The 26761-nt window shown below is 39.8% G+C and overlaps 4 protein-coding genes across 16 annotated transcripts in view; 1 reads left to right on the top strand and 3 right to left on the bottom strand.

Annotated features, from left to right (window-relative positions):
- The window catches only part of pdlim7 (PDZ and LIM domain 7), a 37695-nt gene extending 34326 nt beyond the window's left edge, over positions 1-3369 (bottom strand). The window contains 2 exon segments of the mRNA XM_037781153.1: positions 504-602; positions 3209-3369. Coding sequence (XP_037637081.1) covers positions 504-602; positions 3209-3238 — 129 coding nt within the window. The 5' untranslated portion in view covers positions 3239-3369.
- Positions 3370-9430: 6061 nt separating this feature from the next.
- Positions 9431-15945, top strand: cltb (clathrin, light chain B). 3 transcript variants are annotated; one of them, XM_037780367.1, is made up of 6 exons: positions 9431-9989; positions 11501-11547; positions 12990-13107; positions 13321-13432; positions 14436-14489; positions 14866-15945. In XM_037780367.1, the coding sequence occupies exons 1-6, from the start codon at positions 9734-9736 to the stop codon at positions 15035-15037; spliced, it is 759 nt and encodes a 252-aa protein (XP_037636295.1). In that variant the 5' UTR covers positions 9431-9733; the 3' UTR covers positions 15038-15945. The 3 variants fall into 3 exon arrangements, with proteins under 3 accessions (XP_037636295.1, XP_037636296.1, XP_037636297.1); XM_037780368.1 differs by lacking the exon at positions 14436-14489 and adding an exon at positions 13947-13967 and having other exon boundaries at positions 9432-9989; XM_037780369.1 differs by lacking the exon at positions 14436-14489 and having other exon boundaries at positions 9437-9989.
- A 593-nt stretch (positions 15946-16538) lies between these two features.
- Positions 16539-18842, bottom strand: higd2a (HIG1 hypoxia inducible domain family, member 2A). Its single transcript, XM_037780370.1, has 2 exons — positions 18623-18842; positions 16539-17110 (listed from the first exon to the last, which is right to left on the bottom strand). The coding sequence occupies exons 1-2, from the start codon at positions 18810-18812 to the stop codon at positions 16944-16946; spliced, it is 357 nt and encodes a 118-aa protein (XP_037636298.1). The 5' UTR covers positions 18813-18842; the 3' UTR covers positions 16539-16943.
- A 2473-nt stretch (positions 18843-21315) lies between these two features.
- ankhd1 (ankyrin repeat and KH domain containing 1) overlaps positions 21316-26761 on the bottom strand; it is a 29926-nt gene continuing 24480 nt past the window's right edge. For all 11 annotated transcript variants that reach the window (XM_037781061.1, XM_037781057.1, XM_037781064.1 and 8 more), the window contains exons 33-39: positions 24618-26184; positions 24339-24528; positions 23938-24063; positions 23446-23697; positions 22567-22751; positions 22310-22477; positions 21316-21959 (exon numbers count right to left, since the gene is read on the bottom strand). In XM_037781061.1, the coding sequence (XP_037636989.1) occupies positions 21900-21959; positions 22310-22477; positions 22567-22751; positions 23446-23697; positions 23938-24063; positions 24339-24528; positions 24618-26184 (2548 nt within the window). In that variant the 3' untranslated portion in view covers positions 21316-21899. The remainder of the gene's footprint in view (positions 21960-22309; positions 22478-22566; positions 22752-23445; positions 23698-23937; positions 24064-24338; positions 24529-24617; positions 26185-26761) is intronic.

Consider the following 26761-nt stretch of genomic DNA (forward strand, 5'->3'; position numbering starts at 1 on the left):
GCGATGTGGGAGTGATTTTATGTGTGCGCATGCGTGTGTGGCTGCAAATGTGAGTCTGTGTGTTTGTCAGGCAAAGCAGCGCTGCACTTATAAGGCCTGGAAAGAGGCTGCTGCTCTCTGCAATAGCAACAGCAGTTTATCGAGTATTTAAAATTCATTCGGTGAAGCGATAGTGTCCTAACATGGAGAGTACAAAGCGTTGCGAAACAAACAACAGCATGTCAATTAATGCTATTAATGCAAAAGGTGCAGCATGTTAAGACCTACTGGATGAGCCGAACAGAAGATGACATGCATATGCTCAGGTGGGTCACTATGTGAAGACCAAAACTATTGAACATTAATAAAACATGTCAATAGGCTTTTATATAGAAGCTTGGAGGGACATGAATGACTTTATAGGATGATCCTCCATACAAATCTTCAAGAAGAGTGCAAAGACATCAGTGTTCACAGATGCAGAGGAGCACAAAAGCTGACTCCAATAACAAACAGTTTCTTACCCTTGACACGGTGAGGGGCATGCTGAAGTCCTTGCCACCCTGCAGCCTGAAGCCCCAGGGCGCTGGGCCGCTGAGGGTTACGGAGTACACGTTCATAGCCTTGGAGAAGAGAGAGGAGGCAACAGTGTCTTAATTAGTCAGAAAGACTAGAAAAGGTCATTTCATGCTTCATCCAAGCAGCCTAGCTGCTGGTTGTCTGCATTTCTGCACACATTCTACACAGAAAATTGCTAGGGCTGCTCCGAATACTTCGAAGCTTCGACCGTTGCCATGGTAATCGACCTCCAAATTGGTATTTGAACGCTTCGTTTTGTATTTTTATACGTACAAGTATGTAATAATGTATAAATCCCAAAATAGCCCATGAAATTATTCATCATTCATATTCAACATTAATCATTAGTTATTCTCAGATGGATATCGCTGTTTATTATGTGTAAAGGTGCATGTGTGTGCAGGAGTGCGGCAGCGGCACTGTCTCAAAGCGTTGAATACCTTCAAACATTTCTCACCGAAGCTTTGAAGCCCCAAAAAATGGTATTCGGGACAGCCCTAAACATTACATGTGTTAGAACATTTTGGAAAAGTTGTTTTAAGAATAACCGTGTTACAAAAACTTATTAAATGTGTCCTTAGGTAGAAATAATCAATTTAACTTTAACAGAGCTTACAAGACAATAAAACACCAGATCTGCCGCTGGGACATAACGTTCACACATTTACCAACATACAAACTAATAGATGGATATGTTGTGTCATAATCCCAGGTGAGCATTCAAGCAGGAGGCCGCCGAATTCAGAATGTAGAAAGTACACTATAATGCAAATGAGTACCACAGAAAAGGTCAGCATCAGAAAATCTACTGGACAATAAGAACAGCAGCGACATTCAACAGTTATCTTCTTTCTGTCAGAGTGAACACAGCCAGCTCATTGTATTGAAATAATAATTCAACCATTGGCCCCACAGCGTACAAACTCGCCTTGACATTTTGGAATATTTTACATAAATTTGTGAAAACCACGAAAACAGTGCGACACCAGAAATAATTGGTGACACAGAATGGCAAGTCACTAAATAGCCGAGGTAATTTTAGGAACCGAAGGCGACCCGAGACCTCAGGCTATGTCACTTGCTCTTACGATTGTACCACTGACCTCTGTACCTGCACCCCTAACACACCTCCTGCTCCTCCTCCTTCACCCTACCAGGTGTCATTGCTCCGTGTGACACACAGCTAGTTTTCCCAAGATGCCACCATTCAAACCTTACCTTGTCCTGAAGGGCTGGCCAATAGCCCAAAACCTGGGAGAACACAAGAGAGTCAATAAGCTAGGGCAAGCGGATTCTGTCTCTGTTGGCAAACCCTACCCCCGACTCTGTCTGTGACACAGGCAAGCCCTAGCCTTTCCTCACTCCTCAGAGGCTATATAAGGAATGTAAAACTACACCAAACTATTTCAGCCCAACACCCACATGAGTCACAGAGAGAGAGAGAGAGGGGGGTAGAGGAGGACGGAGAGAACGTCAACTACCCCTATATTCTGGCTAAAGCCTCAACATCAAAGTCCATTGGTTTTTTTGGGGGGGTTTTAAGTGTACTTGAGGAGTAGCAGACGGACACAACTGAAGCAAAGCTTCTGCATTCCTTATGGAGGGCATGAAGCACAGTGCAACCAAACCAGCAATTATAGTTTAACATCAAGTTCTTAAAGCAACAGGGGAGCTCATGTGTAGTCTAAACTGAAATAGGGCTCATAGATAATAGAAAATAGCCTGTGTACTATAAAAAGCAACTAGCCAAGCACCACAAATACCTCCATCCACAAGAACCTGCAAACCTGATCATTAAATGGAAATAAGTTTTAATTTGTGTTTTATGTGCAAGACTAAAAGTCAATGCACTTTCTAGATTACATAAACAAGAATGAATTATCAAAACTTGGATTAGTTTACTGTCACTTTTCTCTTATTATACCTCCTATTAAAAAAGTCCAGAATCCAAGAAAATCAATTTTTAAGACAGACATGCTTGAGACAATAAATGGAAAGACCCATCAACAACAGGTAATGGAGGTTACTTGTTATAAAAGCACACTGCAAATTGATTATTTAGTTGTTTTCAAGCAGATTATAATAAGACAGTGAAAGTACACCATGAATCTGGATGCATTTCATTTAATTAAATACCACCTTCAGTAGAGAAATCATCAACCTATGCCAATAGTATGCTAGTTAATGTCTGTGGTACTCATTCAAGTGAAGTCCAACCTGTTTATGGTATTGCTATTTATAATCTATGGTGTCACTGTAATATTTCTAAGAACTTGGACTTTTTAATGTAAGTGCTGTATACAAATACACCAAATTATATGCTTATTTGTTACAATAATGATCTTACTTGTAATTGATTACAGCTTTGACCAAGACAATCATTGGTTACAGTTAATTAAAGACTGCAGACTGGAGATATACCACTGCAGCACAGACATGGAAATAAACCTTCACATCCACAGTAGAAGTAGCAGGAAAGAAGACGGAAACTTGCTCAAACAAAGTTGCTACAAACCCGAGAGAGCAGCTAGACAAAACCACACACATACTACACAACACTACACAGCCCCATACAACAATAACTTTTAAAAAGTTACTCAACACACAAAGAAATGCATTGAAACGGTTTGGACAAATGTCTCAGCTTTACCTCCTGTCCCTCGCTGTGTTCGCCAGACATCACGACTCAAGTCTAGTGGATAAAAAGTCAATCGGTAAGTCGGCAAACTTCCTTGAAGCGGACGTCAGGAAGCCACCGTGGATCCCCTTTGGTGAGCTGCAGGATCATTCACTCACATTCTTTTTAGCAGGACGGAGCTGAAACGTCACAAGTCACGTGGGCTGCTCAGTCTCTCAGGCTGTAAACCACCAGGAGAGGCCGTGCTCTGCACACATCTCAGCTGCTACACTTAAGAGTTCATCCATATCAATCATAATGGCTTTTAATGCTACTTAAAAAAAACAGCAATACATCATTGCACAAAATAAACAAATGTCAAATAATATGTTTGTTTTTTTATCAATAACTGGGTTTTTAGATTAGATTAGATTTCCTTTATTGTCATTGTACAGGTACAACGAAATTGAGTTTGCAACCCCCCATCACATAAACGATGCATTAAAAGACATTCTATAAATATAGAATACTGTATAAAGACAGCTATGAGGTTAGTGACCAGTGTCATAAAGGGCAGTAAAAGTAAGTAGTCAATCTAAAACAATATAAAAGACAATGATTATAATAAATAATTAAATACGTAATAAATAGTATAATCAGTCGGTATGTGCAATATCATAAACAAATGCAGTTCAAAGTGCAATTGTAGTCAGGTTAAAGTGCATAGTAAAATACAACAAATAAAGTACATCTAGTCCATGTAGTTATGGAAGGGGGGGGGGTCTTCCATAACTGCCATAACTCCATAACTGGGAGGGGCAAGACAGAGAGCTCATCCATATCAATCATAATGGCTTTTAATGCTAATTTAAAAAACTTTTTTAAGTTCTTTGTTTTGGAGAAAAACAGCAATACATCAGGACGGTGTAATTGATAAAAAAAAATTAAGGTCCCGTTCTATTTATTGTCTCATTATCTCATGTACAAATTTATATGCCGGCACTTTCATAGACTAAGCTACTGCCCAGCCAACATGGTTATGTGGGCCCCACATGGGTTATGCTGGGGGTACCTGGGTACCAAGTGGGTATGGGCCTAAAATGGGCATCTTATCTGGGGCTCCCCATGTGGGCTACCCATCAGGGTCCTAGTTGGGTCACTAATGGGAAATTAGCACATAGGCTCAGAATGGGCAACACAAATGGGGCCCACTTGGGTCAACTAAGTTGGTCCCAAATTGGCTCCCCATGTGGGCTTCCTGTGTGGGTCCTAGTTGGGTTACTACTGGGAAATGAGTGCATGGGGCCAGCATAGAAACTGTGGACAAACCCACTCACAACCCATATTTCAGTGGAGTCCCCATGTAGTACCCACATAGAACTTAAAGCTGGGACCAAGATGGGTTTTGGGCATGTTGCCCAGTTGGGGCCCACATAACACCCATTGTAACCCTGTCTGGAATCCATGTTGGCAATTGACATTGGGTCATTATGGAACCCGCGGACAATCCCATATAGGGCCCATTTTTCAGCCAATTTACTACCCACATGGGCCCCACATACAAATGTTGGCTGGGTGGAGTTACCCTGCACTATATTAATTTTTAACAGACTCTTCTGCACTATTTTAATTTTTAACAGTCTCTTCCGCACTATATTCACTTTTTAACAGTCTCTTCTGCACTATATTCACTTTTTTAATAGTCCTATATCACAGTTGTTACCCTGCACTATATTCAGTTTTAACAGTTTTTCTTCATCTCCTTGTATTTTTATATCTGGTATACTTTTTTTTGTACTTTGTACTTTGCACTACTAACTTTTTTACTGCCTTTTTACTAACATGTTTTGCACTATGGAACTGTGATGCTGGAAACATGAATTTCCCTTGGGATCAATAAAGTTACTATCTATCTATCTATCTATCTAATCACTCTGAGAATGACATAATCTTGCAGTTGTCTAACATCAGATTTAGCACTACACGGTACAAATCACAGCTGTGGAGGCACTGGTATAGTTCTTTATATGTAAAGGCATTGATGTATGTATATATTTATATTAATATTTATATTTTTAATATATCTTTTAATCATGACTTTTTATAGTGCTTCCTGAATTGTAATGTATTATATATAATGTATTGTTGTTGTTGTTTTTTCTTTTTTCTTATCTGGACCTTGAGTCTGCAATAAAGTTTTAATTGAATTGTGTACGCCATTCCAGTGAGCTAGCATGCACAATACCAGGCCCCTGGTCCACCTAAATGGAACAGGGTCACAATTCATGTTATTATTTACACTTGCTGCTGTGAAAAGGGCTTAGAGTGGCTGTTAAATGTATTTGCAATGATTAATAAGTGGCTACAAAAATTATATATATATATATATATATATATATATATATATATATATATATATTATTTTTTACCTATTTATTTTACCTATTTTTTTGTTTGTTTGTTTGTTTAAATCTACTACATTTATCTGACAGCTATAGTTTACTTTACATACAGAACATACAGTATAATGATAATAAATAGTACAAAATAACTCCACCTCATCTCGACCAGCTATTGCACAAATGCTGGGTGCCACTTCCTGAAAAGGCATGCTTTATAAAGGGTTTAAGTTATAACACATTTTCTTTCTTTCTTTTTTAATTTTCTTTTTATTTGGAAAAGGCATTATCACAGTGTATACAAAACTTTACAGATATTTGTACGTAACCTTTTTCCCGTTTTAATATACAGTTTATATGCATATGCACGAAAAGAGGCTTACAGATGCCACAATATCAACTCAGTCCTCTGGAGAACTGTGGGTCCTCCATTCCTCACTTTCTGAAGTATGTGGCCTTGTAAACCCTTCCACAAGTACAGATGTAACACATCTAGACGTATACACATCAATATTAATTTGCATACTCAGGCGTATACAGCCCATGCATACTTCTCCATCAAACTATCAGCAGTTACATTTAGCTTTCTTACATATGCCTATCTCACACACTATTAAAGATGTAACCTTATACATTAGAACCAAGGGAGCTTACATTTCTTTCTCAGTATTCTCAGCAAGAAGAAGAAAGGAAGAAAAGAAAAAAAAGTCAGTGGAATCATACAAAGTCTGCTCTTATTGGTTATAAATTCGATCCATTTTTTCCAAATCTGGTAAAAAAATTTGCCTTTTTGGATCGTCAAAGAGTAAGTCAACTTTTCAATTTTAAATATTTCAAGGATTATTCCATACCAATCATCCAATGTGGTGGTACTGGATTGAGTCACCTTCTTGTGATTGATTTTTTACTTGCCACCAAAAGGGCCTGCAGTAGCTTTATATCATTCCTGTCTCAAAAACAAAACATGACCCACATAAAGAGTCTCCAAGTTCAGGGGTATTTGAGTCTTAAATACAGTGCTTAATGAGTTATGAATACCTTTCCAGTATAAACTCAGTTTTGGACAGTCCCAGAAAATATGAAAATGATTTGCCTCCATTGAGCCACATTGTCTCCAACACGTCGAGCTTGTATTCTTGTATTTTTCCTGGTTATAATGTTTTTCCAGCAGTGTTGTCTCCAATCCGTGGAGTTAGTGGAGGACCACTGAAAACTACAAATTTCCCCCTAAACCTCCTCAGACAGCCCTATACCTGCTTCTTTTTCCCACTTTGAACTGCAGACTGATTTCAGGATTTTATAAAACTCAGAACCTGCTGTTGATAAGTCTGTAGTTCTGCACTCCTGATTGAAATAGTGCCTGACTGAAACAGTCTTTCTGCTTATGTTTGTCCTGAAGAGATTGAAAGCTTTGTAGTGTGTTTTTGTGTGTCATTTCCCTATCCAGGATTCAAATCTTTTGTCTCCTCTGTTGGGAAGGAACTCTGTATCATAGGCACACCATCTGAAAAGATTTAACATATTGTGAATTCCACATGACCTATAACACATTCTCTAATATTAAATACATAATTAAGAATAAGCATACAGGCCATAGGAATAACTTTAAGGTTGCAGAGTTGTAAAAAGAAATGCATTTGGCTAGTTTGTCTTCCTTTACAATGAGTCATTCTGCATATATGTGCTTTTGATACTTACCGGTATGTAGATTTTGCTAAAAAAAGTACTTATTTTACTACAGTAATAAGTTTGATGTTAGACTTTTATTTGTAATTGAGTATTTTTACATCATATTATTACTACTTTTGTTTATAATGGATTGGTATACTTCTTCAATACTGTTGCTAGATAGGCTGTACACAGGCAGTACAATGTCGTGTTTGTCCTCTATTTCCCTAAAGACTTGAAACTTGACTTGGACTTGCAAAAAATGACTTGTGAGCATCTCTGCTTTTTAGTTCATGAAAGTTTACTTTGAATACTTTAACTTAGCCAGTTATTTGTGTATTACATAAAGAGACTTGCTCCTTTTGCTATTTGACTTGATGAATTGTGATGAGATTAACAACAATAATAAAATGTGTTGTTCTCGCATGCCTCTACGGTGAACAGATAAACCAAAAGCTTGATGAATTGAAGTAAATTCAAATCAAAACATCGTTTTACAAACTCTCACACACTTTGATAGGCTACTCTATCAAAAAGTAAGCACAACTACAAGCCAAGTATTCTTTTCTGTAGGCCTATCAGGCAAGAATACTTAATCATATCTTTGTCAAAAGATGAAGTAGGCCTATAAGCCAAATATACTTAGACTTTTCTGTATACTTGTCAGTATAAGCCACGTGTACTGTAGATTTTTGTGTATACTCTAACAAGCAGTCCACAACTAATATTTCAACTATTTGCAAAAAAATTGCTTGACATTTGACTGTGCCTTGCTGTTTCTAAACTCAATGATTTTCTCACATCTGTCCCTTTGGTTTGGCTGCCTGGTCCAAGGCCAACGACTCTGTAGTAAAATCCATAGAGTGTCTTTACAATAGGGCCCTGAAAATCTTGGACAAAAAAGCAAATAAGGTACCATCATTGCCGCCTTTTGAGTAAATTCAAGATGTTAAGTTTTGCAAACTTTATTGATTTTCATTATGTAAAGCTTGTGTTTAAGTGTTTGAACGGACTTGCTCCTCTGCCTTTCTGCAAATGCATCATGAGACTACAGAGCTGTAGCAGATCCACCAGAGAAGCTTCAAGTGGCAATTGTAAAGTTGAATTCTGCAGAACATCTTTTGCTCAAACAGCTTTTTCTGTGAAAGGAGCGAAGTCTTGGAACTTGCTATGAACCTGATCACTTGAAATCTGCTGCAAACTTTACCACCTTTAAGAGAGCATCCAAACCCTGTTTAATTCAGCGACAAACCTGTACTCATGCCTAGTTTTTAAATGTAATGTTTTTTTTAATGTTTGCTTTATTGTATTTATTTATTTTTCCTGTACCCATTCCTGTTTTAATCTCTTATTTTCACAAAAAATCCTTCTAGGGACAGGTGTTGCAAATTAGCATCCGCTATAAGCACCATGATACTGGCATCAGATAGCTGTTTTTTTTAAATTGTCTATGTACATTGTAGGGAAGAGTGGGGTAAGATGAGCCAATTTTTACTTATGCTGTCCTCGAGGTTAGGAAAAATGAGACAGAAGTAGTACTTCAGAGAATTAATTGAACTGAAGCGCCTTATGGTGGGGTAAGTTCAGCCAATGGCACGGAATAATAGTAGAATATTAGTGAGCCAGTGGCTCAACTTACCCAAGTTTTTGGAAAAAAATGGCCTAGCTTAGCATTCAGGCGAATCTTTAGCGAATTGATTAACATGGTTTTATACCTTAGTAAATCACCAACATGTATAATATATTTTTTTAGACCTGGATAAATTGGCTTTGACCTAACAGTCATTATTCCTGACATGTAGAAAATTTATTTTGACAGGCAAAAAACTGTTTTGGTGTAAAAAAAAAAAAGTACTTACTACTTCTCCCATGTGTTTCTCTCCATCACAGCAAGATAGAAATGATGGGTACTTCCTGAATTTATGGTCACATGACAAAACATAATCACAGTTGCCTAGATACAGGGGGTGGGTCAACTTACCCCACTCTCCCCTATTGGTCCCTATTAAATAAACCATGAAGAAGAACTGTTGTTCTGCTGAGCTGCAGTTTGCACTTATAAAATATGCTATGCTTATTCTCATTATTGGTATAAGTAACAGCATTAAAACATTACTTTGAGATGCTACTGTACTGGCTTTTGAGCAAATGAATCTCAGTGACTACAGAGGGCCAGCAGATGGAGACAAACAGCAACAAGAGGACATGGTCCCCTCAGGGTGCTGCCCTGACTGCTCCATCATCACAGTGGCTGAACAAGTGAAGAAATCATGAATCATCAGTGAGGGCCTGAAGGCGAAGCTCGGATTGTTTATCACAGACCTTTTAATTACTCGTCCTGTTTCCTGTGAGCAGTCTACCTGGATTATAGCTGATTACTCGGAGTAACATATCAAGTTGTCTGGTGTTGACGTTGCAGAACTGGTGGCCTAAGCTAACGTTATCTAGCTGAAACCTCCCAGGTAAACTTGTAAACACACTTCAGTGAAAGATGGCTGACAACAACAACGGAGCTCAGCAGACTGAAGAGGACCCCGCTGCAGCTTTCCTGGCTCAACAGGAGAGCGAGATAGCGGGGATAGAGAACGACGGAGCCGGGGACGGGTTCGGGTTCGGGTCGCTGGAGGCAGCGGAGGAGGAAGGAGAGCAGCCTGAAGCTCAGCCGGAGCCGGAGCCTCATCAGCCTCAGCCGGAGCCCACACCGATACCGACACCGATACCCACACCTGCCCCGGCGGTCAGCTACGGTGAGTTTCAGTTCATGTCGGCTAGGAGCTACGAGCAGGTGATGCTAACTACCGGTGCTCTGACTGGACTGGTGTTAATGTCAGATAGAGAACAATGAGAACAATGAGACCGTGATATACGTTCACAATAACAACACTAGTTCATACAGCCTCATAGTGATAGTCAGTTCAGTCACAGGTAGCTCAAACTAGTGGAAAGTTACCTTGTAGCTTAGCTAAAGCTAGCCTCATAGCTTAGCTAAAGTTACCTTGTAGTTAAGCTAAAGTTACCTTGTAGCTTAGCTAAAGTTAGCCTTGTAGCTTAGCTAAAGTTAGCCTCATAGCTTAGCTAGAGTTAGCCTTGTAGCTTAGCTAAAGTTAGCCTCATAGCTTAGCTAGAGTTACCTTGTAGCTTAGCTAAAGTTAGCCTCATAGCTTAGCTAAAGTTAGCCTCATAGCTTAGCGTAAGTTAACCTCATAGCTTAGCGTAAGTTAGCCTCATAGCTTAGCGTAAGTTAGCCTCATAGCTTAGCCTCATAGCTTAGCTAAAGTTAGCCTCATAGCTTAGCTAAAGTTAGCCTCATAGCTTAGCGTAAGTTAACCTTGTAGCTAAGCTTAAGTTAGCCTCATAGCTAAGCTAAAGGTAACCTTGTAGTTTAGCTAAAGTTAGCCTCATAGCTAAGCTAAAGTTACCTTGTAGCTAAGCTAAAGTTAGCCTTGTAGCTAAGCTAAAGTTAGCCTTGTAGCTAAGCTTAAGTTAGCCTTGTAGCTAAGCTAAAGTTAGCCTTGTAGCTTAGCTAAAGTTAGCCTCATAGCTTAGCTAAAGTTAGCCTCATAGCTTAGCTAAAGTTAGCCTCATAGCTTAGCTAAAGTTAGCCTCATAGTTTAGCTAAAGTTAGCCTTGTAGCTTAGCTAGAGTTAGCCTCATAGCTTAGCTAAAGTTAGCCTCATAGCTTAGCTAAAGTTAGCCTCATAGCTAAGCTAAAGGTAACCTTGTAGCTTAGCTAAAGTTAGCCTCAAAGCTAAGCTAAAGTTACCTTGTAGCTAAGCTTAAGTTAGCCTTGTAGCTAAGCTTAAGTTAGCCTTATAGCTAAGCTTAAGTTAGCCTTGTAGCTAAGCTTAAGTTAGCCTTGTAGCTAAGCTTAAGTTAGCCTTGTAGCTTAGCTAGAGTTAGCCTTTTAGCTTAGCTAAAGTTAGCCTCATAGCTTAGCTCAAGTTAGCCTTGTAGCTTAGCTAGAGTTAGCCTCATAGCTTAGCTAGAGTTAGCCTCATAGCTTAGCTAGAGTTAGCCTCATAGCTTAGCTAGAGTTAGCCTCATAGCTTAGCTGGAGTTAGCCTAACTGTGTACACAGAACCTGTCAAACCTGACAAAGCTGCATAGAAAGCCTTAGTGCCCAAACAGGTGCTGCTGCATTCCTGAGGTCTTACCTGTAACTGTGTTGTTAGTGGTAGTAGAGCATAAGTCAACCTGGTGATAGAAGAGTAAGAAGTCTTTTCTAACAATAAACTTTGTTTTCTTGTAACAATGTCAGACGGGTTTGAAGATGAGCCTGCCACAGTGAATGGGGATTTCTTCCAGGTGAGTTTAACAGATCTCTCTATGTGTTTATTTGTTTGTTTATTTTTGAACAATTTAAGACTATACCACATAACAAAAAAATAATAATAATATACAGTGCAGGATCATTCATTCATCCTCACTGTGCAATATCATTTTCCACTCTCAACTTTGACTTGCAATTTTGTTAATAGTCTGTTTGTTGTCAATATTGTATGAATTGCTCCTATTTTTATACTTCCTTCTATTTAAATGGTTCATATTTTGTGACACTTTGTTTAGCTCTTTTTTTTACTGTGTTATCTGATGCATTTTGTTTTTTGCACTATCCCCTTTGCTGCTGTACACTGCAAATGTCCCCACTTCGGGACTAATAAAGGAATATCTTATCTTATCTTATCTTAAACCCACTGGGCTTATCTGAAGCCTCCACCCAGAGAAAAGATTAATATAAAGAAATAATATGACTACATAATAGTGATAACAAACAATTAGGACAAGATATATATAATAACAACAATAACAATACAGTAAATATATCAAAAAAGACAAGTGTGTGTGTGTGTGTGTGTGTGTGTGTGTGTGTGTGTGTGTTGCGTGGAAGTGTATGGTTAGTGTTTTTGAGGAAGATATTGATTTAAATATCTATAAAGGCTTCTGGGCAATCGGAACCAAACAACATTGTGAGTGGGAAAAATAGAAAACATAAAAACAGATACATGGACAACATGGGGAAAAGCAATTACAAAACAGCAATTAAATGACCCTTTAAGCGACTTTTGAAACATTTGACAGATGACCAGTTTATTGATAGATGTGAAAAGCTACTCCATAATTTGGTTCCCTTAAATCTTAATCGAAAATTGACCTCTACTAGTGAGGAATTTAGGAGGATGAAGATCTAGAGACTGACGGGTTGAGTAAGAACGGACATGAGAATTTGTTTTAAAATAGGTTTTTGAACTGCTCAGGAATATATTCCCACCAGAAAGTATCTTATAAATAAAAACACATATTTGAGAAATATTGATATCATAAATAGTAAGAGTCTGGAGTTTCTTAAATAGAGGAGCAGAGGAGATGTGTGACTCTGATCGAGTTGCAATCCTCACAAAACGTTTTTGGAGAACTAAAATTTTATGAAGGTTTGTAGGAAAAGTACTCGCCCAAACTACATCACAATATGAAAGATAGGGATAAATTAGACTATAATAAAGAGTAAGGAGACAGTTTGTGGTGATAAGAGGACTAACCCTTCTTATTATACCAATAGATGTATTTGTTCTCTCTATGTGTGGTTGAGTTTTATTCTGAACACCATCAAAACATTTAATTTTCTTTACCTTAATTTTTGTATTGCATTCCTGTGTGTTATAATGTTAAAGATTTAAACATCTACTTAGTATTTGCATCAAATAGCTAGTTGTTTATATTGGAGTAAATGTTTTATGTCCTTCCAAAAGGAGTCCAATGGTCCAACAGACAGCTATGCAGCCATCGCCCAGGTGGATATTCAGAGGCAAGAGCCAGAGAGTTTACGCAAGTGGAGGGAGGAGCAGAAGACACGCCTTGAAGCATTAGGTCAGCAAAGATGGGGAATTAATCATACTGTGTAATGCACTTCCTACTTTGCAGCTGTAATCCCTGCACTTGCAGCTGGAGTCACTGTGATTTCGTCATTTTGTTGTGCATCTTTTTGCATTTCACCTGCATATCTAGTCCTAATAATATGTCAGTTATTTTCCTATTTGAGGACTCTCTGACTGTTATTTTGTGCCGTTGCTCCCTAACAAGACTCGGCATCCAAGGCAGCAGAGGAGGAGTGGAGAGAGAAAGCCAAAAAGGAGCTGGAGGACTGGCATGTGCATCAGAATGAGCAGATGGAGAAGAACAAGGTCAACAACAGGTTAGTGTTTCACATGTCCCCTGTTAACATGCAGAGAAGTAACAGTTGGTTTATCCTTACGTGATAATGCTGCAATTACTACACTTCCAAATTTTGTCTTTACACCGCATGTCAAGTGAGATGCACTGTGTTCACTGACATGAACACTATATTAACAAGACGTTATCATATTTACGGATTGTTGCATCCTTAATCATATTAGGTGGACTTGTAGATATTTTATAAACTGTTTTTTTTTTCATGAGTGATGCCGATAATTGAAGGATTTGTGTCGGCCTGCGCCAAGGGATCAAATGTTGGAGTGATGGGTGACTGGGCATAGTGTATCAGTTTCATGTTTAAAAGTATTGCTGATCTGTTTATTGCTTATATAAAGACAGTCCGTCTACTACTTAAACTTTGCTATTTTAGACTGGTTGCAGTCAGAGTTGTACGTCATATGCCTACAAAAACATTGCAGCCTTTCCGTTTCTTGACCAAGCTAACCCCGTTCTTCTCTCACACTTTCCAACAGACTCTGTCCAAGTCTGGCACGGTATCACTCTTGCATCTGTAGCTCTAGCTTTGGCCAGTTTCTTCCCCTGTGTCTGTGAAAGCGCTGAGAGACAATCCCCTGATGAGATGAGATGTTAGACTAAAGCTGTGTGTCCAGTTAGATTGCCTGGAAAACAAAACAGGAAGCTGGCTAGCTAGAAGGAATGCAAACAGCAGAGAGCAAAATGTCACAGTTTCAATACACACAGCTGCAGCCCTAGAACCAAAGCAGTCTGTAGTTGCATGAAAATGCTTTGCTATTCCAAGCTTGTACTTGTACTTGTACTACAGACAAATTATATTCAGTTAATTTTAAACCTTTTATTTCCACCTCATTAGAGCTGTTTCTCAGTCGCTTACATAATCCTTTTAATGCAGGCGCTAACTTTTCTCTGCTTGATGTTTGACACTGAAACTGTTCTCCTTTCTTCTTCTTTTTCCTGCTTTCTTGGCCTTGCCTGCGTACTAGGATTGCTGACAAGGCTTTCTACAAACAGCCTAACTCTGATGTTATAGGCTTTGTGTAGGTTTAGAATTCTTATGCTTTTTAACGTTGTACCCCAGGAATTACCACCAGTTGATTTTCACCTGATGCATGCCCAAACACTAAAATTACCAGTCTATTTTTGAAGGCTTGATTTGGTATTTCCTTTATATTAACTTGATTGATACTTAGGCTACATAATAAATATTAAACATGTCTCCAACAAAATGTATGATTGGTATAAAGAAACGCATGAAGTTTGTGTATCTTGTGCATGGTGCTGTTCATGTGATTGAACTTTGTGTTTGAGCACCATGTTTGGCTCAGATGGTTTTGCTGTTATGGCAGCTGTTCTGAAATCCATCCAATATTGCAACTCATTCATATCTTTCCCTGGTCTCCCTCCCACCTGCAGAGCATCAGAGGAGGCTTTCGTGGCAGAGACCAATGGCGACACCCCGGGATCTGAATGGGAGAGAGTAGCCCGACTCTGTGACTTCAATCCGAAAACCAACAAACAGGCAAAGGATGTTTCTCGAATGCGTTCTGTCCTCATCTCTCTCAAACAGACGCCTCTAGTCCGCTAGAGGAGGTTGTTGTTTCTAGAAACATTGCCTTTTAAGTTTTAACCTCACGTTGCATCAGACGAGTTTGTACGCCCTTTTCCATAAAATTCCTGGTATGTTTTTAACCTTTTGAAAACTTCCCGCCTTTCTTGATGCCTACGAATTAATATACTTAATCCCACTCTCTTGTGAGAAGATGAAGGACTGCTCTATTGTTACGACATCCTTTGGCTGGTCAGTTTTATCACTGCTATATTTAAGAAAATATTGTTACTGTAAGTTAAAACATTTTCCTTCCCCTTTAACTTATAAATTGTTATTAGGTCAGTTTTCTCGCATGCCTCTGCCAATATTTTGGATGCACAATTTTTAGTTTTTATAAATTCGCATTTTGATCAATGTCAAACACTTATTAAGCACTACTGCGTATTAGATTGTAACCACTTTTGCCTCTCATCAGTGTAGAATCATCAACACATGTTCACATTTGTTGTATTATATCCCTTATTACCATATTTAATGTAGCTAGCATCTTTTTCTCTTTCAAATGCATAAGCTTGTGGCCTTTTTGATGTAGCTCTTACTCCAGTTTGAGTATTCAGCCAGGTGGAATTTCCTCTTCAATTAGGCAAGATTTCAGCAAAAAAAAATAAAAATAATCACAACCAAAGATCTAAATTTTCACATGATTTAAGTTTTTTTACGATTTCTCATTTCATTGATTTTCTCAGCAGAAGTTTTATGCACTATTTGTGTTACACCAATATGTTTTAGTTGTTTTTTTTAACAGTAAACAATAAGGTGTCAGTTTCAACAGTAATGTCTGCACATTGTTTCACATGTTGCCTATTTGGACATTATGAATACTGAAACAAGTGAATGTTAAAAGGGAACTGGAAAATAAAAACTGTGGAGTTTGACCACCGAAATGAATTTGTCCTTACATATTTCCCAGCTAAGACTGTTGATATCTGTAGATAATCACTTGAATCCCGGTTTGTGTAGGTGTTGTGTGAGGAGCTAAAAATGATATGGGGCCCGGTGCAAACATCCATCCTTAGATACTCTCAGACGCACATTACTGGAGGCTGTGCTACTGTGAAATTGGTGTTTGAACGATTTACCCACAATTTTAAGCATTTAAATGTTAAAAACAGATAACATGGGAAGTCTGAGAAGCAAGAACAAGTTTCCAGGTGCACAGCCACCATGCCTCAGCATAGGTAAAGAGGTGTCACATTCCCAATACTACATTTGGAGCCCTCATACTGGAGGATTTAAGTGAAATTGCAAATCTGTTGTGTTAAAGGTGGACATTGAGACTGGGCCTGTCTTGTGTCTAAAAACCTTGTTCTATTTAGATTGACTCACCCAGGCCATTATTATAAAAACACATTGGGTCACAATGAATTTTTTTTTAAATAATCTGTTAAATAAGGGTTGTATAAGGAGTAGATGTCACCTGAATACAGTTTTGAGTGTGATGCTTTATCTCAAATACACACAGGACACCAGCTTCAAATTAAATGTATAATCAGGTTTTATGTTAATCATTTCACTGGCAATACATGTGTACATTTGACATCTAACTTCCCAGAAGAATAAGGAGGATATCATTTATATTTATCAGCATTTTGCTTTAATACTCATATAGCATAATAAAAGTTAAATCCAGCTTGCTCTTGTCAGGAGCCGATTATACTGTGTTGTTCCATAGTGCTAGCCTGAGGCTAATTATTTTATAACCATGAGCAATTCACAGTTTTCAAACAACAATAAATAGTGTTGGTATTGACATCTGAACAATGCTGTGAACCTAATAAATGATTCAGGTCATTCAGATAGTAACATCAGTCTAATTCCAAGTTGGATCTGGTCTGATTCCGAGTTCACTGGGTGGTGGCAGAGGTATGGGTTTGGTCCGTCTTCATTGCTTGGGTTTCACAGCCGTGGTAAGGACACCAAAAATAATGGCAACTACAGTGAAGCCTTGAGCAAAGATACGCCCCCTCATCAACAGCTGGGACTGTCTGGTTTTCCCTTGATTGAAGGCACGGAGGCCATAAATCAGCGCTCCTGCTGTTGCCAAACAACCTGGAGAACACAAAGCAAATAACTTAATAACAGAACAATGGACGGGTTGACTTGGACAAAAAATAAGGTGAAAGCGGTAGGGATGGGCGGCTCGATACACACAAGCTACTCATTTGGTATCAATTCCTTTTAAAAAATACTGATTGACAAAAGATGTTGCAGGAGAGTTTTGAGAGAGGCAAAGCATATCCAGGTACAAGTAGAACTGTTATTAGTCTGTTTACCTTAAATTCCTAAACTTCATCATCAAAATCTCATTTTAATTTTTGTTGTTACATAAGTTTCAAGTTCTTTATAATGATGTGCACAACATTACAGTGAAGCAGTCATTGGCAAGGAAAATCTTGGATCTCATATTTCCTCAAACTATGCTCATAAAACATGCAGGCTATAAAAAAATGGAAAATCACACAAATGAAAGCAAAATTAGAATCTAAGACATAAAATAGTGTATACAAATATAGGGCTAAAATATAAAAACATAAATAAAATGTAAAATAAAGTAATAAAACAATCGGTATCAGTAATTTGGAACAAAAAGTATCTGTATCGAATTGAAAAAGTCTGGTATCGCCCATCCGTAGAGAGTGGTGAGCAGATACTGTGCTGTCCTTTGATTCATCAATAAGTATATTCAGACACTTGTTTGCTATCAGGGTCACATTTATAAAGATAAAAAGATGCCACTAAAGACAGTGTGGCATTAACAGCAGTCAAGACCCAACATTAAGGGGTAAATTCACCCAAATCAGAGGGAAAAAAAGTTTTGAACAAATTGGGAAACTCAGTAATATATGTATCCACAGACTGATAATCAGCTGTTTTTAAGACTATTTAGAAATACAGTAGTGCCTAACTTCCCTTACAAAGGTTGGGGGATATCACCCCCATTCTATGTAAAGGGTTGCAGCACATGTTTTGGGTTAAACATACTTTAAAAAAAAAAATTTAGATTAGGCTAGGATGTAATTTTTTTATTATTATGATTTATCTGATTTTATTTCACATTAAAAGCACCCCATGTTCTATTTGTGTGTTCTATAATTTCATTATAAAAAGTGGAAAAGTTGATTCACTTCATATTTGTATCTAATTAAGTATGTTTATGTAAATGTCTGAGTAAAACCAAATAAAGGAAAAACAAATAAATAATAAATAAATCAAATATTTAACCACGAAAAAAAAGAAAGAAAGAAAAAACCTAAAAAAAATGTAATTTCTGACTAAACATACTTTAAAAAAATATACAAAATAAAAAATAGACTCAAATGACAAAAGGTGTTTGGTAGTGACAAACATACAGTAACTTTGGGTTACTACTTTATCTCTGATGTTAGACTACAGTCACTATTTCCTTACATTACTACAACTATAATACAGTCTATCTGTGTCAGCTGAGTGTGTTTGAGCTTTAAATGCTTCATTGTCATTTGTCCACCCTGTGATTAGAGGACGATGCTGCTCTTGTGTAACTTGGTCCAGCTGTGTTGTGTTGTCTCTTGTATAACTCACCTATAGGGACGAACGGGTTCTCCTTTGTTTTCCTCATGAACTTCTCTTTGAAGGTCTCATCTTTGGCTCTCGGCAGCGGGTTGAATCCCTCGATGATCGGCGGCTGAGAGAAGTCAAAAGGCACAAACGGTGGCTGTGATGACTTAGGTGTTTCCTCAGGGACAGATGGTGCTGTGGTCGCTGCCGCCATGTTTACCTGAGAGTGAAAAACTACACTTCCGGTTACCCTGTGCCCTCAGATTTCACAATAAAAGCCCTGATATGTTAAACAGTCAGGAATGAGAGTCAGTACTGTAGCTCCTCCTGGCGGCTGCTGCCTGTTATGTATGCATTGTGCACACAACATAAACTGAATCAATGTTCATTAAAGTGCACTTTTCTATACATAAACAATGTCGTTCAACATTAAAGCTCCCATATTCTAAAAAGATAGATGGATGGATAGATGGTAACTTTATTGATCCCGAGGGAAATTCAAGTTTCCAGCATCACAGTTCCATAGTGCAAAAACATGTTAGTAAAAAGGCAGTAAAAAAGTTAATAGTGCAAAGTACAAAAAAAATACAAGGAGATGAAGAAAACTATTTAAAAGTGAATATAGTGCAGGGTAACAGCTGTGATAAACGACTATTTAAAAGTGAATATAGTGCGGAACAGACTGTTAAAAATGAGTATAGTGCATTATTATCTGTCCTGCAGACCGTCCTCCTTTGCCGCATGTAAACATGTTCTAGTAGAAACACAAAATACAATTAGGAACCTGAAAATAAGCTTGATATAGTAACTTTAATGAAAGAGCATAGGGACATAACAATCCCAAAGTCCCTTGTAAAAACTTAAATATAGCATAAGACATGATTCCTTTGTAGCAACTGTTGCACCAAGTGTGAGAACTAACTAAATTCACAATATAACACAGCTCTACTATCCACCGGCCAGTTGGCATTTATTTGATGGTGCCTTCGGTGAAAGAGCTAGTGACCATTCGAACAATAAACTGGGGCTCAGATAAGAGTTGTGCAGTTATACAAATTAGATACATGTTGCAAGGAATTAACCAATCTAAAGAACTGTAATCTTTTATGTCATAAGACCACATTTTGCATGAGCATGGGATGTTTGCTATAGTGAAGAAGATTACTGATAATATTGTAATAGTATTACTGGTGGAAATGTTTGCCAATCTCTCTCTGTCCCCAATGTCCCCAATGTCCCCACTGAGTGGCAGTATTGGGTAAAGTTCAGTGTTCCAACCATCATTGAATCTCAAGCAATGTAGTAGTCTCAAATGAGTGGTGGTGATGTTGTATTTTGGGGTTTAAGTGTAGTCTGTAACAAACAATACAATAAAATGCTAGTGCATCCAAGCACTGCATTTGGTCCTTTAGTGTCTCTAGTAGAGTTCAGGTTCATATCTTCATCTGCAGCTGGGCTCTTCACGTCTGATGACCAACGGCACATACTGTTTCTCAAGCTCCCAGCCCACATCTGTCAAGGATCACCGGTCTGGAACAGAAAGCATGTTTAACAGCCTCAACCAGCAACATAAGTTGTCATACTGTAGGATAGTATATGTGAAAACATACTCCAATAAATATGGCACAATATATACTAATAACACACCAGGGAAAACTGGCATGGCCATTTTCAAAGGGGTCCTTTGACCTCTGACCTCAAGATATGTGAATGAAAATGGGTTCTATGGGTAGCCACGAGTCTCCCCTTTACTGGCATGCTGACTTTATGATAATCACATGCAGTTTGGGGCAAGTCATAGTCAAGGCAGCACACTGACACACTGACAGCTGTTGTTGCCTGTTGGGCTTGAGTTTGCCATGTTATTAATTGAGCATATTTTGTTATGCTAAATTCAGCACCTGAGGGTTTTTGGACAATATTTGTCATTGTTTTGTGTTGTCAATTCATTTTCAATAATAAACTTATACACACACGTTTGCATAAAGCAAGGAAATTGTCCACTCCCATGTTGCTAAGAGTATTAAATCATTGACAAATCTCCATTTAAGGGACATTAACTTGTGATTAATCACGATTAACTATAGACAATCATGCGATTAATCGCGATTAAATATTTTGATCAATTGACAGCACTAATAAAAAACTATTTCAAGCAGTGGACCCCATAGTTTTAATTTGTCAGTAAAGTTCAACCCCAGACATTGGGTTGAAATCCAAACCTTTCCCCAAAAAGTAAAATATTGAGTGACGTGTTCGAATCATAAACATAAAGTTGTTAAAGAAAGCCCATACAAGATTAAAAAAAAAATTAAATAATTAACAATAGAATACTCAGGTAGACTTTAATTAACTTACCTGAGAAAAGTTTACTTGATGTGAATATACATTGTTAATCATGAAGATGCTCTGGTGTACTGATCTTTACAAACTCATATAGACAGCTAAGCCCTTCCAGCTAGCTCAATTCTCAGATAAAAAGAAAACAAACTAAACATGCATATCTCGATTAAAAAAATAATTTATCAAATAGATATCGGATTGTTTTATAAGGCCAATTTGCAATCATAAAGGCAGATCTCAAGACTGCGCAAGGACTCCAGATGTGAAGACATGCTGCCCAGAAAGGAGCCAAAAATGGCAGAATTCATTAAATGAATGTCAGAACATGAGTACAGTAGAGAAGTAAAACAATATTTCATAAAAGAGCACACAGATACTTTTCAATCTTTTTATTGAATATTAAGGTAAATATTTCACATTAATACAGGCTACATAAAGTAGAGCCACTATACGACATGAAATTTACTCTCATTTTAACCCTTTTTAGTATGTAAACAATTATACATGTATTTACCACTCTAAAAGGTTCTGATTTCTCTTTCTCTTTAGGTAATCATCATCTAGTTCTGGGCCAAGTTTAAATAGCTACTTCATGTTGAGCCCCCCCGCAGCCCAAGAACGGTGTATGTGGGTTTAAGTCAAAATCGCTAAACTACGCAGAGAATGGATCCTGTTAAACAGGTGATCGCGCATGTTTTGTTTGCATCGTCGGGACACTGATAAACAGCTCTCGATCAATTTCCTCTTTATTTGTTTTTGAGATAGGCACATCAAAGAATGGCGTCAAGTGAACTTCCAATTCTTCAACCTCTGCTCTGCACTCTCAGGTCTCTACTAAAGTTAACATGTTGTACGCTTTTCTTTTTTTTCGTTGTCTTATTCGGTCATATTCGTCAGTTGGTATTTCATGTTTGCGCTGTGGGTCATGCTGTGTGCGTTTGATTGCTGTGGACGCTGTCTAGTTGACGTGGTTCAGGTGCACATTGCCCACATGGGGTGCCCAGGTACCAGGCCACACCTGAGGGGAGAGAGGAAACAATAAGAGGTATAGGTTAGAACGACTGTAGTCTATGTTCATGTTGAATTATTTGCACACACATAAAACTTTCTAAAATCCAGATTGAAAATAATAAGACATGTGACAGGAGAGGTCAAGAAGCCACAGGCTTATACAACGGACCTCCCCTCAACGTAAGGAGAAAAAGAAAAGAAAATGAAGCTCACATAATTTTAAAAAATACAAAAAAAAGACAGCAAAAGCAAACATTGAATCTGACTAATGGCAAAAATACAAGAAATACAAGCCTGACAGTTTAACTCTAAGCATATATGATTACACAGCATTGGTGTAATAACAGAGGGCATTACCTGCTGTTGTGGGTCAGAGTTATCTGCATTGTTTGGGACCACTTTGATAATGGGGCTCCATGCGGGGTCACCAGCGTGCAAACCATTGTACATCGGTCCCCCTGGCCCCTCTGCCATGGGAGGATGAGGGGGCAGCATGGTTCCTCCATACATCGACATGGGCATCCCCTGAACAGACAATAACATGGAACTGGTAAAACAAATGCGGACATGGGAGGAATAGGGGGTTAAAATACAGAGCTGTGGCTTTGTGTTACCTTTGGGAAGTCCATGTAACTGTTGGGCAGATGCTGAGGCTGGTGGTAGTTGTTAGCAGGGTTCGCAATGCCTGTGTCATCCTGCTCCATGGGCTGGTGCTGAGAGAAGGCAGACTGCTCTGCCTGCAGCTGAGGGTGCATCATGTGGCTGCTCATCAGGGGCTGAGACCAACCGGACATGGCCTCTGTATCAAGACACACAGAGGGTTGGGCATTATTAATGGATCAGTTACTAATTTGATTTTAGTAAAAAAAAATTCTCAATTTGTCAGCTATTTCTAATCTTTTTTAATTTGATTTAATATTAGTACTGTTTAGTCATCAGATTATATTATATAACATGTCTGTCATTTTAGTCAAACTTATTTCATATAAGATTTTATCATATGATTGAGAATGCAGCTTTGCAGGTAGTTCGAGTCCTCCTGACTGCGCTCATTAATGATTATCAGTCACATCCACCAGTTCGTTGTGAGAGCCAGTCCGCCCACCCAACATGTAAAAACACCCACAAACCGCCAACTTTATACATTATATTAGCAAAATTGTCAGGATTGAGGTGTGAGACAAGAAGGACAGAAAAGAACTGAGCGCCACCGCAACATGGTTTGTTTGTGTGTTTGAGAGAGAGAGAGAGAGAGAGAGAGAGTGACTGAGGAAGGAGAAGAGAAGGTGGAAGGTGACAAAAATAAAGAGATTTTTGGTAAAGCTTGTTTTTAAACTACATTTTAGTTTCGTCTTTTTTCGTCAATGATCTTGTTTGCTTATATCGTCACAGTTAATGTTTAACGACTCATCTCGTCAGCGTCTCGTCTAAGTCATGGAAAAAAAACATATTTCGTAATAGTTTTCGTTAACGAAATGAACACTGGCTCTTACCCGAAGCACTGCCGACCCCGAATGACCAAATGCCTCCCTGTCCAACGGACGCCGTGTAGCTGGTGGTGAGCAGAGGCGGGTTGACGGAGCCTGTCTGCCTGATCCTGGCCAGCCGCTCTGTGCCGATGGGTGGGGGAACCTTCCGGTCCTGCTGCGAGGAGTTGCCCTGCTTCTGCTGGGGGGGAGGGGGCACAGATGAGGTGGAAAGGGCGGAGGACGACACCGTAGATGGAGGCGGGACAGGAGATTCACCTGATGGAGAAGAGACGGCAAAGGAAGAAATATTTAGGGGCAGATCAGATTTACACATTTTAAAGTATTGCTAAAAACAGAAAAAAATGAAAATAGGCCAGAGAGGCCAACATTCATGAATTTGAAAAGGGTTATAAAGAAACAAGCCAAAATAAAAAAGACCAGTTCCAAAACTGCTTTTAAAAAAGTCTAAAAAGTTATAAGAATATCACAATGAAAAAACAAGTGTGAGCCTCGTACCTGATGTGGATGCACTCCATGGGTGAGGGGAAAAGTGCTGTCTGCTGAATGAGGGTGCGCCAACTGCTTGGTGACCGTGCAGATACACAGGGCTGCCAGAGATACTGGTGGCATAGCTGGTCAACGCTGTGGGTGCAGACAATTGAAGAGACAGATCATTATAGAGCACATGAGAAAGAAAACTGTACCTCGAAACGTCATCTTTTGTTAAGACGTGTTTACTATGCTACCTTTTCTCACCTGATATGGTTCTCACATGGTATATGATTCCATTATATTTGGTTACATATATACTGTTACTACCCCCCATTTTGATGCAGTTATTTTAGTCAGGTTCCTCTGAACAACTGAGTCTGGATCACACAATGATTATGTATGAACTCAAATGAAAATAGTCCTACCGATGGGGCTGTTGACCATCCTCTGTGAGGCAGAGCGGTAGCCAGGAGCTTTGGAGCTGTCTGGAGGAGGTGGGGGCATCATATTCTCCATCTGGCCCATGCTCATGTAGGCTGGTGGGGCCGAGTACGACTGCTCTGGAGGTGATCGAGCTGGCAGATGGCAGGCACCCCACACCTGATTGTTTGCAACCTGCCAGGACATTTGTACCGTTTAGTTTGCTCAGCTACAAAAGAGCAGCTAAAAGTAAAACAAGATGCTAGGTTGTTACGTTAACTCACCTGGCTGTTGTTATCAAAGATGCTGCTGAAGTTGAAGAGGCCTGCAGGACCGAAGTTGGGGGGTATCTGCTGAGGCTTGCCTGCATTGGCCACATGCTGCATCTGGGAACCGTTCATCATCCCCATGTTAGAAGAAACCTGAAGGGAGGCTTGAGCCTGGGCTTGAGCTTGGTTCTGGGCTTGTGGAGGCAAATTTGTCGACTGGGACGTCTGGTTTTGGGTCTGTTTCATGGGTTCTTGCTGAGCATTGAAGGGCACGAACACAGATTGCTGTTGCTGCTGCTGTTGCGTCTGCTGCTGTTGCTGCTGCTGCTCAGAAAGGGAATAGTAAGGCCCTGGTTGCTGCATACGATGGGAGACTCTGGGTGCAGGCGCTGAGAAGTGGGGTACAGTGTTGTTGGGGTGTGCAACATTGTGTGAGTGGATAGGAGGAGGTCCTGAGGGGTGGTGGGAGCTGGGCTGTGGGTTGAGGAGGGGCGGTGGAGCCTCTGTGGATGGTGCAGAGGACGGGGGAGGAGGTAACTGCTGTCGAGGCTCTGGCTTGGGGGGTAAAGCCATGGCGGGGGAGGTAAAACCCACAGAGTTGATGCTCTCGCTGACAGAAACAGCCTGGTTCTCTACAGATAGAGAGGGCTTGTCTTTTCCAAGAGGGGCGACGGCACTTGGCTCTGTTTTAGTTGGCTGGATGGGGGTCTGTGAGATAGGTCCGAGTGGCTGCTGAGGGGCGGTGGTTGTAGTGGAACTGTGATGTGCAGGAGAACCTGTGCCTCGTACTGCATTGCCACTAGTAGATGTGGCAGCAACACACACAGGGGTGACACCAGCAGGCTTGAGTTCAGGGGCGAAGAGCTGTTTTCTGACGGAGGAGGGCGTGGGGACGCTCGGCTGGGGGTTGTACGGAGTAGGATTGGGGGTATGAGGCGAGGCTGCAGCTGTGGATGTGTTGGGAGCACTGGTGGTGGTGGTGTTGGTGGTCGTGACTGAGGCTCCTGAGCTGGCTGCGTTGCTGTGCTCACTGTGGGTCGAGTTGGTTCTGGCCTGGCCTCCAGTGCCGTTGGTTCCTCCGTTGTGCTTCGGGGAGCTGTTAGCACTGCCGGGACTCACGGGACGCACAGGGAAGGGTCCCCAGGTGCTGGCGGCGGGAGAGAAGGTGCCACCAAACTGAGCCATGGGTAGACGAGGGTGTCGGATCTGGTGCATGGTCTGAGCAGCCAGTAGCGCCAGCTGAGGGTGGGCGTACGCCAAGGGCAGAGACACGGGGAAGGGCTGTCTGACATTTGACGACAGCCCCTTACCGATCTTTCCACCGGCCTGAGAGGAGGGTGAAGACGAGGATGAAGAGGGCTGGAACGAGACGCCTGTGGAGGTGACCAACGAGCTCAGGGCCTTGGGCCCAGTGACTGAGCCGCTTGTGGCCCCTGCGGAACTGGGGAAGGATGCTGAGGTCGTTTTAGAGCCTGGGGCCCTGATGTGATTCCGGGGGATCAGATCCTCAAGCTCTTTGGCTGGGTCTTGGATTAGAGCATTGATCAGCTGGACTGCATACCTTGTAGACTCCGTACCTCCTCTGTAACAACATAGCACATTTCATTCAGACTATGGTCTTGTGTTAAAAGTAGGGTTGTCAATCGATTCAAATATTTAATCGCGATAAACTGTATGATTGTCCATAGTTAATCGTGATAAATCGCAAATTTGCTATCTGTTCAAAATGTACCGTAAAGGGAGATTTGTCAAGTATTTGATACTCTTATCAACATGGGAGTGGACAAATATGCTGCTTTTTGCAAATGTGTGTATATATTTATTATTGGAAATCAATTACAAAACAATGACAAATATTGTCCAGAAACCCTCAGAGATACCGCATTTAGCGTAATGTTTTTTTTCAAATCATAACATGGCAAACTCAAGCCCAACAGGCAACAACAGCTGTGAGTGTATTGACTTGAATATGACTTGCCCCAAACTGCATGTTATTATCATAAAGTGGGCATGTCTGTAAAGGGGAGACTCGTGGGTACCCATAGAACCCAATTTTCATTCACATATCTTGATGTCAGAGGTCAAGGGACCCCTTTGAAAATGGCCATGCCAGTTTTTCCCTCGCCAAAATTTAGCACAAGTTTGAAGCGTTTTCTAGC

Source organism: Sebastes umbrosus, chromosome 9, assembly GCF_015220745.1.
Source record: "Sebastes umbrosus isolate fSebUmb1 chromosome 9, fSebUmb1.pri, whole genome shotgun sequence".
NCBI lineage: Eukaryota > Metazoa > Chordata > Actinopteri > Perciformes > Sebastidae > Sebastes > Sebastes umbrosus.